Here is a 16,145-nt window from a genome sequence, read left to right on the forward strand (position 1 = left end):
TGTGCTTGGCATCCAGGTTCTGTGGTGGAATCTCAAACAGGCATAGCTGGTCCTCCTGAATGTGGCCCGTTTTTTGTCTGAAATATGAAGACTTTTCCTGTTTTGCTTCAAAAAGGAAAGAGCATTGGTTCTTTAACCCTCGCCAACAGAGACTCCAGCCTCAGACTTTATCCCCCAGCTTGCTAATGTGAGAGTAGATCAGTGCTTGGTTTCTATTGCATTTTTCTCTCTCTCGGGGATATTCCTCCCAGACCGAGCCAGAAAACTCAGAGAATTTGCAGCCCTGCTACCTCTGGACTTTGTCACTTTCGCACAGTTGTGTATTTAAAAAGCTTTCTGTGTGTTTCAAAGTAAATGGCTCTTTCATGAGCTGGAGCTATATAAATATATATATTTATATATATATATATTTTTTTTTTTGGAAAATCAGACTACTTTAATTGTCTGTAATATGGATTCAGAGGGCTGTAAAGACAGAATGCTTCTTACTCAGTAGCAAGAGTAAACCAAAATACATTTAATTGGAGTATGAAGATGCATGAGGGGTGGGGAAGAAGATAAGAACAGTATTTGCAAGATTTTGAATCAATTCCATGGGGGGGGAGAGGAGTGGAATTCCCCCCACAGGCACATTTTAGCCATATATCTTTATTACTCCGGGTTGGGCAATCTGCGGGCCCCAGGCTGCATGCAACCTCCGCGGTGCCACCTGTGACCTCTGGACCCATCTGGCTATCCCTCTCCCCTATGCACGTCTCACATGCCGGGGCACAGAGCCCTGCAGTTCCTTTGCCTCCCCCTCCTTACTAGGCTTTGGAGCCACGAATTGCCCCTCCCACTTCCTCACAGAGCTTGGAAGAGCCACGGATCAGCTGTTTGTGGCATTCCAGTTCTAGAAGGGAAGGGGAAGAGTGGGAACAAAGCACAAATCAGGCACGTCACCTACCCCAAAAAAGCTAAAAGGGAGGAGCAGGTCAGTGCAGGGCTCCGGTGCATGAGAGGCTTGTGAGTGAGGGGTCCAGCTAGGTCAGGGGTGGGACATGGGGCCGCAGGTGGAGCCTCAGTGGACTGTGGGCTGCTGCAACCCACTGAGGGGAAGGAGGGCTCCTTATGCTGCCCACCCACTATTTGGGGTTGCCCATCCCTGCTTTGCTCCTTTTAGTCTTATTGCTGTCGAGAAACTATCCGTGTAAATAAGAACCATTTGTTGAGCAGGAGCAGTGTAATGCAAAGCGAGTTACACCAGCGGGTAGAGCAGAAGGTGTACACCTTCCTTGGTGCCTATTTTACAGCTGTGCTTAAAAGGGGAGGAGGTCACATGATTTCACAGGCGACTTGTCAGTGCAGATACCGGATGTGCTACCACCTTTTCTCATATCTGTTACTGTAACCTACATGGTGAATTTTTATTATATAGCTTGTCCCCAGGCTATAGATGTGCCAGCCAATTGTATGGCTGAGTGTATCCTTAACAAATCTAGTGCACCTTATGATCTGCCATACCTGTGCGCAAGTGTCCGGATTTCTCTTTTTAAAATCTGCCAAACTCTGCTCCCTCCAGTTTTTTCCACTCTGAGTGAGAATGAATTTTCTTACATGCACCAATGTGGGATGTGGAGGGGATGTGTGACAAGTCACCTGTATATTGGTGCGGAGTGTGATTAAGAGGTCCTGAGCGTGGGAGAGGGCTCAGGGCTGGGGCAAAGGGGTGGGATGCAGGAGTGTGAAGGCTTCAGGTGGGGGTGCAGGCTCTGCGGTGGGGCTGGGAATGCGGATTGTTGGGTGCAGGAGCGTGGTTTCAGGTTTAGGGAGTGGCTCGAGGCTGGCGGTTCATGTGCAAGAGAGGAGGGGGTTGGTCAGCTGGGCTTGTGGGCAGAGTTGGAAAAAGTACCCCAAAAGTTACTTGAGATAAAGTACAGCTGCTGGGAGGGGTATGTACATAAGTACAAGGCACCGGCGTCCCCTCTGAAAAAACTACTTGAGTGAAAGTACACATGCATGCATGCACACGTCACCTCTTTATTGTACTCAAGTATCCGGAAGTGAAGGCAGCTGCACTTTTACTCAAGTAACTTTTTTGGGTACATATCCTACCTCGGCTTGTGGGCTTTTGAGCCGGACTGGGAATGGGGGCTTTGGGTGCATGAGGGTGCTATGGGCTGGAGGGAGGGAGGGAGTGAGGAAGGGCTTACCTGGGCAGAGGGGAGGGGGCCCCTTTTCTCCCGCTTTGATAGCTCAGTGCTGGGGCTGGTGGGGAGATCTCTCCCTGCTGCAGGAGAGGATTCTGACATGGGTAGGGATGTGGGATTGGGTTCAGGATCTGGGAGAGAGCTGAGGCCTGGGGCTGGGTGGAGGAGGGTGCAGAGGGTTCAGGTGGTGACCTGGGCAGAGGTTTGGGGTGCAGAGTCCGGGAGTGGGTATGGGTGCAAGAGAGGATTTGGGCCAGGAGGAGGGGTGTAGGAGCAGCTGCAGGGTCTTGGAGGGAATTAGGGTGTGGTGGCAGAAGCAGGCTCTGGCCAGGAGGTACTTACCAAAGTAGCTCCTGACCAGCAGCACACTCAGACAGGCTTCTCTGCTTGCCAGCAGCCCCTGCCCACTGGCTGGTTCATGTGGCTCTCTGAGCTACGCTGGGAGGGCTCTGGACATTGCTACAGCCCCCAGTGAAATCTCTCACTGGCTATTGGCCATTTTCATGCCCTGCCCCTTCCCCCTGGAAAATCTGTCAGCTTCTATTGGCTGAAAGCCATCCAATGGGACCTGAGACATTGTGCTGCACTCCTCTACCTCTAGCAAAATCTCTCAAGCTCCCTTTAGCTGGTTTTGGTGCTGCCCCTGCCTGTTGCGAAATCTCTCAGCTCCTGTTGGGTGGAAACTGGCCAATGGGGCTTAATAATTTTTCTGCCCTGCCCCATCCCCAGCAGAATGCCTCAGCTCCTGTTGGCCAGTTTCGGGCCAATAGGAGCTGAGAGATTTTGCTGGGGTTGGAGGGCAGTGCAAGAAACCAGCCAGTGGGAGCTCAGAGATTTTGCTGGGGACAGGGGTAACACTTGAAGTTTTCCCCCTCTTCAGCAGGCCAGATTAAAAGTCTTGGTGGCCAGTTCTGGCTGGCTCCTTGGCTAAGACCTCATTTGGAAAATGGCTCCATCCTTTGTCCACCTGAATCAGCTGCCTGTGACCAGTACTTGTATTAGGAAATGTGATCATTTTGTCTAGCAGAGTGCTGGGAGGATGACTTCTGTTTCTTGAAATAGAAGAGCTGTGATGCATAGGTCTGTCCATATTGGACTTCAGTGATGGTTAGAACTAAAATAGAGAGCTGGGCTGGGAACAGAATGCCACACTGCAGGAGGATGCTGCAGCACACTTTGTTATTTTAAAAAAAAACATTGCCAGATTAAGTGTTCAAAAAACCCTCCCTTACCTGGGTTGCAGATGTCATTTTGGATTATTCAAACAGAATTAGTAAAATAACTTTACTGTGCTGCTTGGCTTCTGCATTTCGCTCCCTTGGAGCACAGAGAACAGCAGGTCGTTTTAACTTTTTGCATGCCATTCACTATGCTGCAGTGTTTGGGTTCCAGGCTGCAGAGAAATTTTTGAGGGGTTTACCAAATTGTTTCCGTTGTTTATGAAACATAGATTTTTCTTTTAAAAAAAATCTGAATGTGGAGATTCTTCCTTGTTATGGTGGTAGCTGATCCCTTCAGGGAGCTCGGTCACATTAGGCCGGCCACACATGTAGGTTTCTATTTTAAAAAATCCCCAGCTGTTATGATATAAATGTATTTGAACTCGAATAAAAGATGGTTTTGTTTCAATGCAGGTATCTCCCCCGTCCCATCCCCTGCAGCATTTGCAGCATAAAACATCACATCTTTCTAGTGCATGAGAACCAGAATCAACAAGAAGTCCCGTGGCATCTTACAGACTAACAGATATTTTGGCGCATAAGCTTTCATGGGCAAAGACCTGCCTCATCAGATGCATGAGCGGGGATTCCAGTTCCTGCGTCTGATGAAGTGGATCTTTGCACATGAAAGCTTATACTTCAAAATACCTGTTCGTCTATAAAGTGCCACAGGACTTCTTGTTGTTTTTGAAAAACCAGAACAGAGATGAATTTTGTTTTACTGCCCAAGCAGAAGTTACAAAAACTAACCAAACGGCATAAATAATGAAAAGCAAACACAGCTTTTTTACAGTTCCTTAGTTCTAGACGTTCGTTACGCAAGTATATAGACTTTTAAAAGTATGCTCTTAACCTCCTGATGCTGCGTTAGCACATACCAGGTTTAAGAGTTTTTGTACAAGTATCAGGTCCTGTTGATGGTTCCAAATAGCTTGCTTTGGTGTTGTGTGTTTTGTTTTCTGTTTGTTTTAGGCCCAGGTAAGCTAGTTGATTTTGACTGGGAACTGAAATGGCTGTGAAAACAGTTCCCTGGTAGAACCTCTCGCTGCCTGCAGCTGCTTGGCGTGTTCCTACTAAACTTGATGCAAGGAGCAAAGAGGGTGTTAATCATTTGGACTATGCAGCTAAGCGGGTAGAGTTTGGTTGGCAGGCTCCACCCCCTCCTGAGCCTCAGCCCTTACTAGTGCGTGCTCTGGAATGACAGGCATTCCTGCTTGAAGGGAGCTGGCATGGAAGCTTATTTATGAGGCTCACAAGTGCCTGGGCCTGGGATACAGGAAGAACGGGAACTGCGGTGGATTGGCTGACACCCATGCGATTTCCTGAGTTCTTACAGTCCCCGGTCTCAAGGCTCTGGATTTTTCCTCTCCCTCCAGTGTGGATTTATCTCTTTTTAAAAGGCTAAAGAGCTCTGCCAGGGCAGTGGTGTCCTCCTGTCCCTGCCACCCTCTTCAGGGAAACTACTTTGAAAAGAACTGAAGCATGGGGCAGACACTGTTCTCACGACCAATCAATCCGGCTACCATCGGTGAGTAATGGAGTGCAAGAGAAGCCCAGTGATTTGCGGTTGGGGGTGAGGCAGAGATCGCAGGTGAAGCTGCGGAGTGCACAGGAATGGAATGCAAGGATTGTGTAACCTGCATAGAGCCAGTTAAACCTGGGGAAGTGTCTGGGTTTGTTCTGAGGATCTGTAGTGGAGTTGTAACAGAGAGATGGCCATGTCAGTCTGTACTCCAGCAAACCAAAACAGCAGAAATTACAGTGGAATTACTTTGTCTCCTTCCCGTCTTCCTTCTCCGCGTTTAAACTTATTTACTGTGCCACACGTTGTCCTTGCTGATTACCAGAGTCAGGGTCTGTGCTGCGTTAGTTAAGAAAGTCTCTGATCCTGCTCTCTGTCACGTGCCTGGCTGCTGGTTTACAGAGCCCGCTAAAATTCCCCAGACTTGACTGCAATTAAATATCTGCCATACGGAAATGACACCGATGGCCACCTTGTGTATGACATCAGTCAGCTTTTGGGGGGGAGCTATAATATGTTGAAAAGTGGCATCAGCAGTCTCCTTTATGCTTGTCTGTCTGCCATTTCTTGCTTGTTAATATAATTTTATATTATTTATTATATTATTTATATTCCATTGATATTATTTTATTGTAAGCATACAGTCAGAGACTATTCCCAGATCTGAAGAAGTGGGTCTGCCCCACGAAAGCTAATAAATTAGGTGCTACATGACTGCTAGTTTGTTTTGTGAAGATGCGGACTAACACGGCCACCTCTTTGTTGCTTTATGCAGAGGAACATCTGTGATCTTGAATTCTTGGGTATTGCTGCTCTGACTTCAGGACTACATGATAGACTATTAGATATCTGGCTATTAATCAGTACTTCACATTTTGAAAGCAGAATTTGATTATTTTGTTTGCAGTACACTAATGAGCGTTGGGAGTGAGCCTGCGGTTCTTTTCCCAGCTCTGGGAAAGTTCTGTGTGACCTAGACAAGTCATTTCAGCCCTCTGTGTCTCTGTTTTCCTGTTTGTATGATAGGGTATATTTTGAAAAAAAAAAAAAAAAAAAAAAGCCCTTTGACATTCAGAGGTACGTAAGTGTAAATTATTTATACTCGTTTCCAATGAACCTGTTTCTCGGTTTCTCCGACTTGGAACGTTCACTGTCGCAGGTGCTCTTTAGGGGAATAGTTAGCTTTAGATTAAGAGAGTGATGTTTTTTCTTACTAGACTTACTTCAAGAGTTGCTAAAAATAAATGGTGGAGGGCTGTAAAACTTTTCAGCCTTTTCAGTTCTCAGTGGAGATTCATAGTGCTTTCCCCTTGGGTTTACAAGGTGTTGGAAGGCAGATCCCTTCAATCTTGGCTGGGCTGTCTTCTTGACCAGGCACCAGAGATTTTTGGAGGTTTGAGTGAGAAGGAAGGGAGGGGGTAGTGATGCTGCCTGCGTTCCCCCAGTTTATGTCCGTGTGAGGAATGAATGGTGTTACGAACACCGTGGAGGTGAAGTGTGATGGGGCTGAGGCTGAGGGGTCTGGAGTCAGGGGTGTGTGAGGGAGCTCAGGGCTGGGGTGTGACAGCGGCAAGGGCCCATGCTGGGAATGTGGGCTCTGGGGTGAGACCAGGACTTGGTGTGTGGGAGGGGGAAGACTCTGGGCTGGGGCTGGGGATGAGGGATTTAGGTTGCAGGCTGCCTGGGGAGAGAGGACTCCTACCAGCTCTGTTTCAGCGCAGTAGCTCAAGGCTAGACAAGAGCCACCCCTCCATGGCTGCAGTTGCTTCATTCCAGAGTTGGGCTGGGGCTGAGGTGCCTCTTCTACATCCACAGCAAGTCCAGGGCAGGTCCATTCGGGAGCCAGCGGGGAGAGAGACAGCTCTCTTCCACAGCCTTCAGCCCCTAAGCAGGGCCTGGTAGGCAGCTGTGCAGCATAGAGGCAATGTACTGACCCCTGCCTCCGTAGCATCAGGCCCACAGCACGTTGGAGGGCTTGGAGCCCCAAGGCTCACGGGCCTGATGCAGACCCCTTCCTCCTACTGCACAGCTTGAGTATAGCTGCCAGCCCATTGCATAGGTCCTGAATTTTTAAGGGACTGCTTGCACAGACTGACACAGACCGGATGTTCTTTTAAAATAAAATAAGAATAAAATTAAGTACCTGTTAAGACGATGATGGCCAGCGATGTACAAGAGAGTCAGGGAAGTTAGCCTATCATTGTCCTTGCATGTCCTGTTGTGGTGGAAGAGATTGGGAAGTGCAGCATGTGTTGTAAGCAGAGTTTGTTATTGCTCTTAAGGTGATCGGAATTGCAGCTCTGAAAAATTGGGTCTGCCCCTTGAAAGCTCATCACCCAATACGTTAGTTTGTTGGTCTTTAAAGTGCCTCAGGACGGCTTTTTTGTTTTTTTGAAGATACAGGCTCACACGGCTCCTGTCTGTGACTCTGAAGGTGAAAACAGTCAAGGTGAAGATCGGCTCCTTTCCTCCCTCCCAGAGATAGATAGATACCCTCTATACCTCTCCCCCTCCCTCCGGAAATTCTAGCCCCCTATTATAAGGTTTTGTTATGGTCAGAAAAGTGGTTATCGGAACAGCATTTCCATAGATAAAAGATGGTGACGTGTTTTGTTGTTGGGGTTTTTCGGATATTGTATCCACTTGCTTTCCTGAAACACTTAGCTTGGCTGTTTTCAGAGACAGCATACTGCCTGGGGGAGTGGGGAGGGAGGAGGAGAAGAGGGAAGGAGGGAAAGCAGGTGGATTCAAGTCTGATTTTAACCATTAAGAATCATCAAAATTGTTAACTGAAGCCCTGCCTACGCTGGATAATGGCACTATACTGGACGGGGCTTCTAGATTCCAGGGTGAATTTGGAAGGCTGGCATACTTTTAAATGTAAACTAAGTGGTCTTCGGTCTATTCTGCATTTCCAGACTTTTGCTAGAAGACCTGTGTTTGTCTGGGGCTTGAAGAGGTGTAATCCTAACCTTGACTGACATCACTGAACCAGCAAAAGCCCCTAGAGAAGATGGAGTTCTACTAGAAAAAGCCCCAGTTTTGCCAATATATCTTATTTCATGTGGGGTAGAGGTTGGAACTGGAGTAAACTGTATTAGAGAAGCAGTTTTGCCTGTGTAAATGGCATCCACTGTAGGAGTGCTTTCCCGATGTGGCATTCTACTGTAGCCTCCCAGGGATATATATGGTCTCACTCTGGAGTTGTTGAGGGATGGTAAATGGGGCACCTTTCTTAACTGAGGTTTTTCCCCTACAGTAAAAGGCTGGGATGTGTTGTGTATGGTGGCCTGGATTCCCCGAGAGTGGATATAGGGAATGGGGTAAAATGTCAGTGTATTTTTTACTCTATCATTTATTTTTTCCTGCGTTATGGAAATGTTTACAACTGATCCTCAAGTGTGTGACGTCGGCCCAGTCTGGTGGCTGTGCTTTGTGGCCCTACAGGAGTTCTTCTTCGGGAGGTTATCCCATCAATCCTACTTGCTCAAATGCATGGAGTGGGGTTGAGAACAACCAGGAGTTGGGTTGCACTTAAAGACTAACAGATTTATTAGAGCGTAAGGTGTGGGGGTGATGTTAGCCTAGAACGTGGGCACAACTGCCTCACTTTTGTTGTAGGACCGACAAGCTCCGAGTGGCTTGAAAGCTTCTCTCTCTCACTAGCAGAGGTTGGTCCAATAAAAGATGTTTCCTCATCCACGTGGCCATTCCTTGGGGATTCTAAAGGCACAGAAGACCTCTTAAACGATTCCGAAAGCTTCCCACTCCTGGAACGAATGTACTTCATGTTCCATCCACCCGTGGGGCTCTTGAATGTTCCACAGATCTATGCTCAGCTTTAATAGTTGTAATGAAGTTACTGCATAAGCACAGTAGCTGGTTTTCAAGCACTGTTATTAAGACGACAGTCAGAGGCCTTAGCTCACAGTATGAATACGTACGGTCAGTATTCCCTCTTTTTTCCATCCATGTGTGGAATACATTTTTATGTGCACTGAGACACATGCAAATGTGCACCAGAGCTGGAAACAAAACCTAATCAGCTGGGTGGCATGTGTGTCTCTCCTGAGCGGCCGCACAAGCACGTGGCTTACAGGGAACACTGCGCGTGGTCCCTCTGATTTAAGGCTTTTTAAACAGTCTTTCTAGTGCCACACAAAAATTAGCGCCGATGAGATTACATGCACTGAGAGCTGTGCTGCAGCTGCATCCAGGAGAATTAAGGCAAGATGTGTTGGTTTCGATATAAGGAACGTGACATTAAAAAGATTAAAATGCCATCAAATTAGGCTTGGTCAACATAGAAACTTGTGCCAGTTTAGTTAAACCAGAGCACGTGGACAGGGTTGAGGAACTGAGTTGCTTCAGTTTCAGAGCTGAGCAAGGCTGTCTCCATTTTTTAGCATATGGAGCTACACATCTCACAGACCTGCCAGGGACCTCAACAGATTGAGTCCAGTCCCGTGCCCTCTTGGCAGGACCAAGCACCACCCCCCTGTTTTTTCTTCTATTTGCCATGGCTCCCTATATGGCTCTCTCAAGGATTGAGCTCACACCCTTGGGCTTAGCAGGCTAATGCACAAACCACTGAACTGTCCCTCCCCCGTCTGCTAGTTTTTAGTAAAACCCAGAGATCCTAGCTCTGTGACAGGATTTAATTCATCAGGATATCAGACACTCTACATTGGGGTGGCTAGCCCACCACATGTGGCTCTTTGAGCCATTAAATGCGGCTCCTATTCAGAGCCACACACTAGGAGTGCCGTCCATTGCTCTGTGCATGCCCCCCAGTGCTTGGTGGGAGAAGCACATGGCGGCGGCTCTGGTGAGGCTCCAGTATTGAGTTAGAGCAGGGTGTGGTGGTGGGGGGGGCTGGCTCTTGGAGAGGGCATTGAGTTGAAGTTGGGGGAGGGTGGAAGCTAAGGATGCCTGAGATTGGGTTAGAGCAAGGGGCATTGAGCCACATATTATATATTTATTTTTATGTATAGATAAAAGTAATGTATAATACGTGGCTCTTTGTGCTCTAGCAGTGGCTCTTTGCCCTAACTGCTTGACCTGCCCCTGTTCTACCTGCTAACTTGTGACAAAAATGTTTCTACCTTTCCCAGAAATTCCATCACCAAGCCCTGCAAACTTCTTGGGAATCAGAGACACTTTACAGGAAAACATTAAGGCACTAGTGCAGTGTGCTGGTCAACTTAGAATGTGTTAGAAAATCTAGGCTGTGAAGAATTTGAGAAGCTGACTCTTGTCAGTGCCATGGTTTCTGTTGGGTGAACAGTTCTGTAGGCATCTTGAGGGCATTGTTATCTTTTAGTACAGCTCTTTGGCCCCCTAAACAAGATACAGGAGTGTAAAACAAGGTTAAATCAATTTTAAAGTGCAAAAAAGAAAAAAGTGCAAACGAAAGTGAGCTCTCTTCTCTGCATCACAAGTGCCCTTGGCAAAATTGCTTTTAACTTTGGAGAATCTCATTCAGGTATCTTTATTTTGTTTTAAATGTGTTTGAGTGAAATGTGTTAAGTTTCACTAGGTATCTCTCCATATGTTAAACTGTGCTCTGGGGAGAGCTTTGGAGGCACTAGTACAGGTTGAACGTTTCTCGACCAGCCCCTTCAGGACCTGACCAGTGCTGGACAGGAGAATTTGCCGGACGACGAGAAGTCAATATTTTCTTACACATTGCCATCACTCCACTGCTTACTGGGCTCTTAGAAGCCATTTGGGGTAAATTACAGCTGAATAACAGCACAGAACACTGAGAACCACGACTGGTGGCTGGAAACAAACTTTATGGGACCACTGGAAACTTGGCCGCACCTATGATAAGTGGTTGTCCAGCTGACTAAAATCATACTGGGTTCCAGAGTTTGTCGGATAAGAGTTCTGGATTAGAGAGATTCAACCTGCAGAAGCTCACACCCTACTTGCACTAATTTGTAGATCCTGTTTTCCCCAGTCTCTTTCCACAGGTACTAAATTGTGGTTTCCCAGCTGTATGACTCAAGTAAGGAGAGCCGTGTGCTTTTTCATTTCTCACAAAACAGCCTGCAGACTTCCTACACTTCATTCATTATGCAGCAGAATAAGGAGAGGCAGTAAGAGAAACTGATGCCAAAATATAGTCCCCTTGTGTGCCACTTTGAGAAATTTCTTCGCTGGTCCAGACTGGAATTGTGCTGAAGCTGAACGCTCACATGTGTCTGGGTTCTTTCATTGGTCTTCCAAATGAGTACCCATTGATCAGAACAATGGCTCAGTAAGCAAGGCAACTTGAAATTCACGTCATTCTAAAGCATATCGGCAGCTGCTGATCCACCCCGTAATGAGAAGTACAAGTGAATGTAGCTCTTAACTGCATCATAAGATTGCTGTTTTGAATGGCTGGGTGCACATGCTCTTCCTCCCAGTCATTAATAATTAGCACTGTTGGGCTTGTCTACACTACCACCCTCCTTTGAAGGCAGGATGGTAATTAGGGTGTTGGGAGTTTACTAATGAAGTGCTGCGCTGCATACATAGCTCTTCATTAAGCAAATTCCCCCCCTTGGCACCTTCGTAGTTTTAAACTTTGAAGTACTGGCTTGTGTCCAGCCGTGGCTCACCCGCCAGTACTTCTAAGTGACGGGGCAACTTCGAAGTCCCTTTACTCCTCGTAACACCCTAATTACCATCCTTCCTTCACAGGAGGGTGGGAGTGTAGACACAGCCTTGGTGAGCATGGCACTTTACAAACCCAAGTGTACGTGGTTACCGTAAACTTCACATCCGGCAGCCCTGGGACTGGAGGTCGTCGGATATTCAATATTCTGGATAATAAGAGGTGTACCTTGCAATGCACAACACTAAAGAAAATCAAGATTAGATATTATGAAACAAACAAAAATGTAGGCAGAGTACTTTATTTACTAACAGTCTTGTTCACTGTAAATTTAGACTGTATTTAACTATGCTGTAGGTATGGAAAATGTAACTAAAATGTCACTTGCGGTTAAAATGCTGGTGATTTGAGAGTTCTGGATGATAGCATGCCGGATATGAAAGAGTTTACTGCATGCATTTCCCTGTGATGCTTGCAAACTTTGAGCCTGTCATGATGAGTCATGTTTCAGAGAAAGGAGGAAGGGAGCTGCTCTCATGACATAAATACTCTGGGAGCTGGGAATTCTCAGAGAGAGGCTGATCATGAGCTGATGGGCGAAGTCTCCACTTTAAGGGTAGAGTTTGATTTAAGGTGTTTGTGATGGCCAGAAGGGAGCCATGTGAAAGCATTAAATAGTGGACAAACTCTTAACTTCATGCTTAAAGCTGTTTGGGTGTATGCCTATTTTACTTGTGCGTTGGCTGCTCAGTGGCTAGTTTGGAATCTTGTCTGCACCTACAATTTTGCTCCGTCTGCTGGTTTGCCGTTTCCTCCCTCTGACCTCCCCAGAGGTGGTTGCAGAAGAACAAATATGGTCTGCCTCCTAATTGAAAGTGGAGAAATTGCGGCTTCTTGAACTGTGATCTCAGTTCATTAATCTGTGGACCTGACAGCTTATTAAAAGAAAACAGCCCATTTTGCTTAGGGGTGGTGCTGTGAAACCTCAGGTGGCAGACAGCACTTAAGTTTAAATTCCTTATATGGGTCCTCAATGGAGCCGTATTTGAAATGCGTTTGACTTGGGTCTTCTGTAAACCTGATGTTACACATTCAGTGTGGTGAAATGGCTTCGTGGCACTCCAGTTCCAAATTCAGTTCACAGTTTGTTCCTGGCAAGAGCTGCTGCTTGCCCTGTGAACTTGCAAAACACTCTGCTGAGCAAAATGAATGCAGCTCTTTAAAACTACACTCACGATTCCAGAACTAATGCTTTGGTCTCTGAAGAAACTGTCTTTTAAACATCCAGGCAATCCATATTTGACATAAGGTTTAAAATTCCAGTCTGATTTTTTCCTGTGGCTGACCTAGATGAGCCTGAATTAAACTAAAACGGGTATTGTGTGTGTTTGCTTTTTACATAGGTGTGGGGCTATCTTAGCCTGTTTACATACTTGCAATAATTCATCAACTTTATTTGTATCAAGTTTTGAACTTACCTTCCTTGCTGAAATGGCTCCTAGCTATGACTGTGGCCTTGGCTCTTCTTAGAGGCTGAATGAATAAAACTTTTCTAATTGAGAAAGTAGATTATTACTGCATTGAAGCTGAACTCCAGTGAGTCATGAGGAGGAACTCTTTATAGAGCCATAAGAAATGCCTTGTAGGTAAAATCAAATTGACCCAGCTTTGGGGCTAGGATGTCAGGTTCTAAAATGTGTTCCATCTAGTTCAGGCAAAGAAGTACTGAAAAATGCCTTTATGTTGGTTGATCCCTTTTTTCCCTTTCCTGTCCCTGCAGCGTGGATAAAAATCAATTATTTAAAAAATTACAAAAATCATTTTTTATTTCTTAAAATAATCAATAAAATACTAAAATACTCATTTAAAATAAGGTGCAAATACATCTCATCACACACATGCTACACATTCATGTTGTCTCATCAAAATTAATTAATGGCCCTAGTCTATCTTGCCAAACTACTAGCTGTTGTTTCTTTTAATGTTCTGGGCTTTCAATTTCTGTTTCTCAGCAAACTAAAAAGTAACGTGCGAAGAAAGACAGAATCCAAATAGGATTGTTTTTCTTCTGTGCTTATGTAGTGGTGGACCTTGGCCAAGCATGGCAAGGGAGTTTAGTTAAGAGATTGTCTTAAAGACAGAAAAACAATATATAGGAAAGGATGGAGGCAGCATGTAGAAAAGAACAATAGAGTGGGCTGGAAGGAAAAAGGGAGCACACAATTCAGCTCACACACAGAGTCCTACATTCCCCCACAACTTTGCCCCAGACAAACTATCTTGGCTTCTGGGCCTAAGACAGACCCTGTGTGGGAATAGTTTGAAGAATTTAGTTCCCTGAGTAAAAAAGGAAAAGCATGTCAAGTGTAAGTAGTACAAGAAGATAATTCAGAGCCTAGTTGCAAAGATGAAACCACATAAGGAAAACTGTTTACTGGGAGAAAATGTGGATGAAGATGTGGCTCAGCTGGTTAATAACTTAAATAATTCACTTAGCAATCAATCATTCTTCAAAACCCTCTCAATGCCTTTTAGCATAAGTGGGATTTGACGAGTAAATTTCCAAGCAGTTTGCTGTGTTGGATTTTGGTACAAAAAAAAAAAAGGTTTAGCGTAGCTAATCCTTATGGCTTGTTTAATTAGTTAACTAGGCTTAGAACCCATCACTTATGTATACAATACAGAAAACTGCAGTAAGAGAAATCTGAAGTTCCTAGTTGCCACTGTGTGTCATTTTTTAATTTTATATTACATAATATATGCCCCTTATTTTGGAATATCCTGGCCACAGACCATAATGGTGATGCCACAAGTCTCTTCTCTATTTTACTTTAGCATAACTCAACTTTTCCAAGGGAGCCCCATTTTATATAATATCTTATATTTTTTTGAGAAAATAGGTGCCAGTGAGTTCAATGAGGCTTTATTCAAAATGAAGTGCACACTAAGCACAGTCAGTCTTATCTTATTTGGTAACCTGATTTAAACCAATGATTTTTTTTTTGCGTGGGGGGCGTGATTTAAATCAATGAGGCTACCTCGATTTAAATCAATCCACCCTGAGTCCCTTGTCTCTGTGAAATTGACTCCCATGCATAACTCCTGTTTTTGCATGACAATTCTTGTCACTTTGGTTTCTGATCATTTATCCCCCATGCCCCTACCTACCATTAGCAGACATTGAAAAGCACCCTGTCCTTAAATCCTTAAGTCCTGCACCTGCCTACTCGAGTATTCGTCCTGTTCACAGTGAGTTATTAAAATGCCTTCTCCCATTGGGAAGGTCTGGATTTGCATCCTGTCACTTCTTTGCCCAAGAAGTGGCTATTAGGGACCCATCAGCGCTGCTCCTAAGGAGCATATTAGATCACGGAGTAACTGCTGAGGTGCATACTTGGCATTCTTTGCCTATATAGCAGCATGGGGAACAACCTGTTTTCAATGTTGCTCCTTCATATCTAATCTTTTTTTAGGAGCGTGTCTGGACTGCAGCTGGGTTTGTGTGCATGTGTGATTCGTAATCCGTGTACACAGACATGAGCTAGCTCTCATTTAACTAGCTCATTAAAAATAGCAGTGGAGGTGTGGAGCCATATGTTACACGAGACAGTATGAACCCGGGGTAGGGGTAGGCAAAATATGGCCTGCCAAACGTGCATCCGGCCTGCTGCACCCACACACACTGTTTGAAGCAGCCGCCTGCTGGTGCCAGTGCGTGCGTCTGTGTGGACAGCTCCTTGGGGTTCCGTGCGCTACTCCTGCACCCCCCCACCCCCACCAGCACACTTGGTTTGCAGACAGTGGAAGCCTCCTGGGCCAGGATTGCAGGTACGTGCAGTGCACACAGAGTCCTCCACCCCACCCTGAGCTCACGCCACACAGACACACACACACACACTGGCCCCAGCAACTGGCAGCCAGGGAGCCAGCCCAAGGATCCCGATGGGCTGTTGGCCGCTAGCTGCCTCCAGTAAATGCCTCCCAACTGGAGCTTGCACCTGGCACCCACTTTTGCACCCCAATCCCTTGCCTAAGGTCATAACCCAAACCATTTACACAATCGCCCTAGGTCATAACCCTCTCCTTCACCCAAACTCTATTCCTCAGCCTGCCCCTGCCCCACAATAGAATCATCCACCCAGAACTGCCCTCTGTTCTCTTGGGTGGGACAAATCCCAGTCCTGCCCCTTCTGCCCTGAGGCCACACGTCTTCAACAACTTCCTTCCCACCCCCCCCGCCATGCCGCTCCTGACCCCAGCCTGGTCTTTCTTGGTCGCCTGGAAGGCCAGGGCTGCTGCACCATGGCCCCAGCCTTCCCAGGTGGCTGGGCAGCGTAGGTAGTTTTGGGAAGGCTATGCCTTCCCTTACCTACATTACACATTGCTCATTCCCGTACTTGGGTCTTGACCACTTATCAAATTCTTGGAGTGACATGGAAGTTTATGCAGTCCTTGCTGTCATGTCATCACTGCTATTTTTAGCAAGCTAGCTTGATTAAAACTAGCTCCGATCTATCTACATCAGGGTCGGGAACCTTTTTCAGGTCGGTGGTCACTGACCCATAGACATGTCAGTCGGGGGCCACAGTGGGGGTTAAAAACCCTCA

The 16,145-nt window shown here is 46.2% G+C and overlaps 1 protein-coding gene across 5 annotated transcripts in view; it reads left to right on the forward strand.

Moving 5' to 3' along the window:
- The window catches only part of PHACTR4 (phosphatase and actin regulator 4), a 114,817-nt gene that overhangs the window by 68,726 nt on the left and 29,946 nt on the right, over positions 1-16,145 (forward strand). For 2 of the 5 annotated variants that reach the window (XM_074976424.1, XM_074976428.1), the window contains exon 1: positions 4,648-4,937. The exons of the other annotated variants lie outside the window; for them this stretch is intronic. In XM_074976424.1, the coding sequence (XP_074832525.1) occupies positions 4,892-4,937 (46 nt within the window). In that variant the 5' untranslated portion in view covers positions 4,648-4,891. Of the gene's footprint in view, positions 1-4,647; positions 4,938-16,145 lie in introns of those variants that run through there. 5 annotated transcript variants of the gene reach the window in all.

Source organism: Carettochelys insculpta, chromosome 24 (assembly GCF_033958435.1).
Source record: "Carettochelys insculpta isolate YL-2023 chromosome 24, ASM3395843v1, whole genome shotgun sequence".
NCBI lineage: Eukaryota > Metazoa > Chordata > Testudines > Carettochelyidae > Carettochelys > Carettochelys insculpta.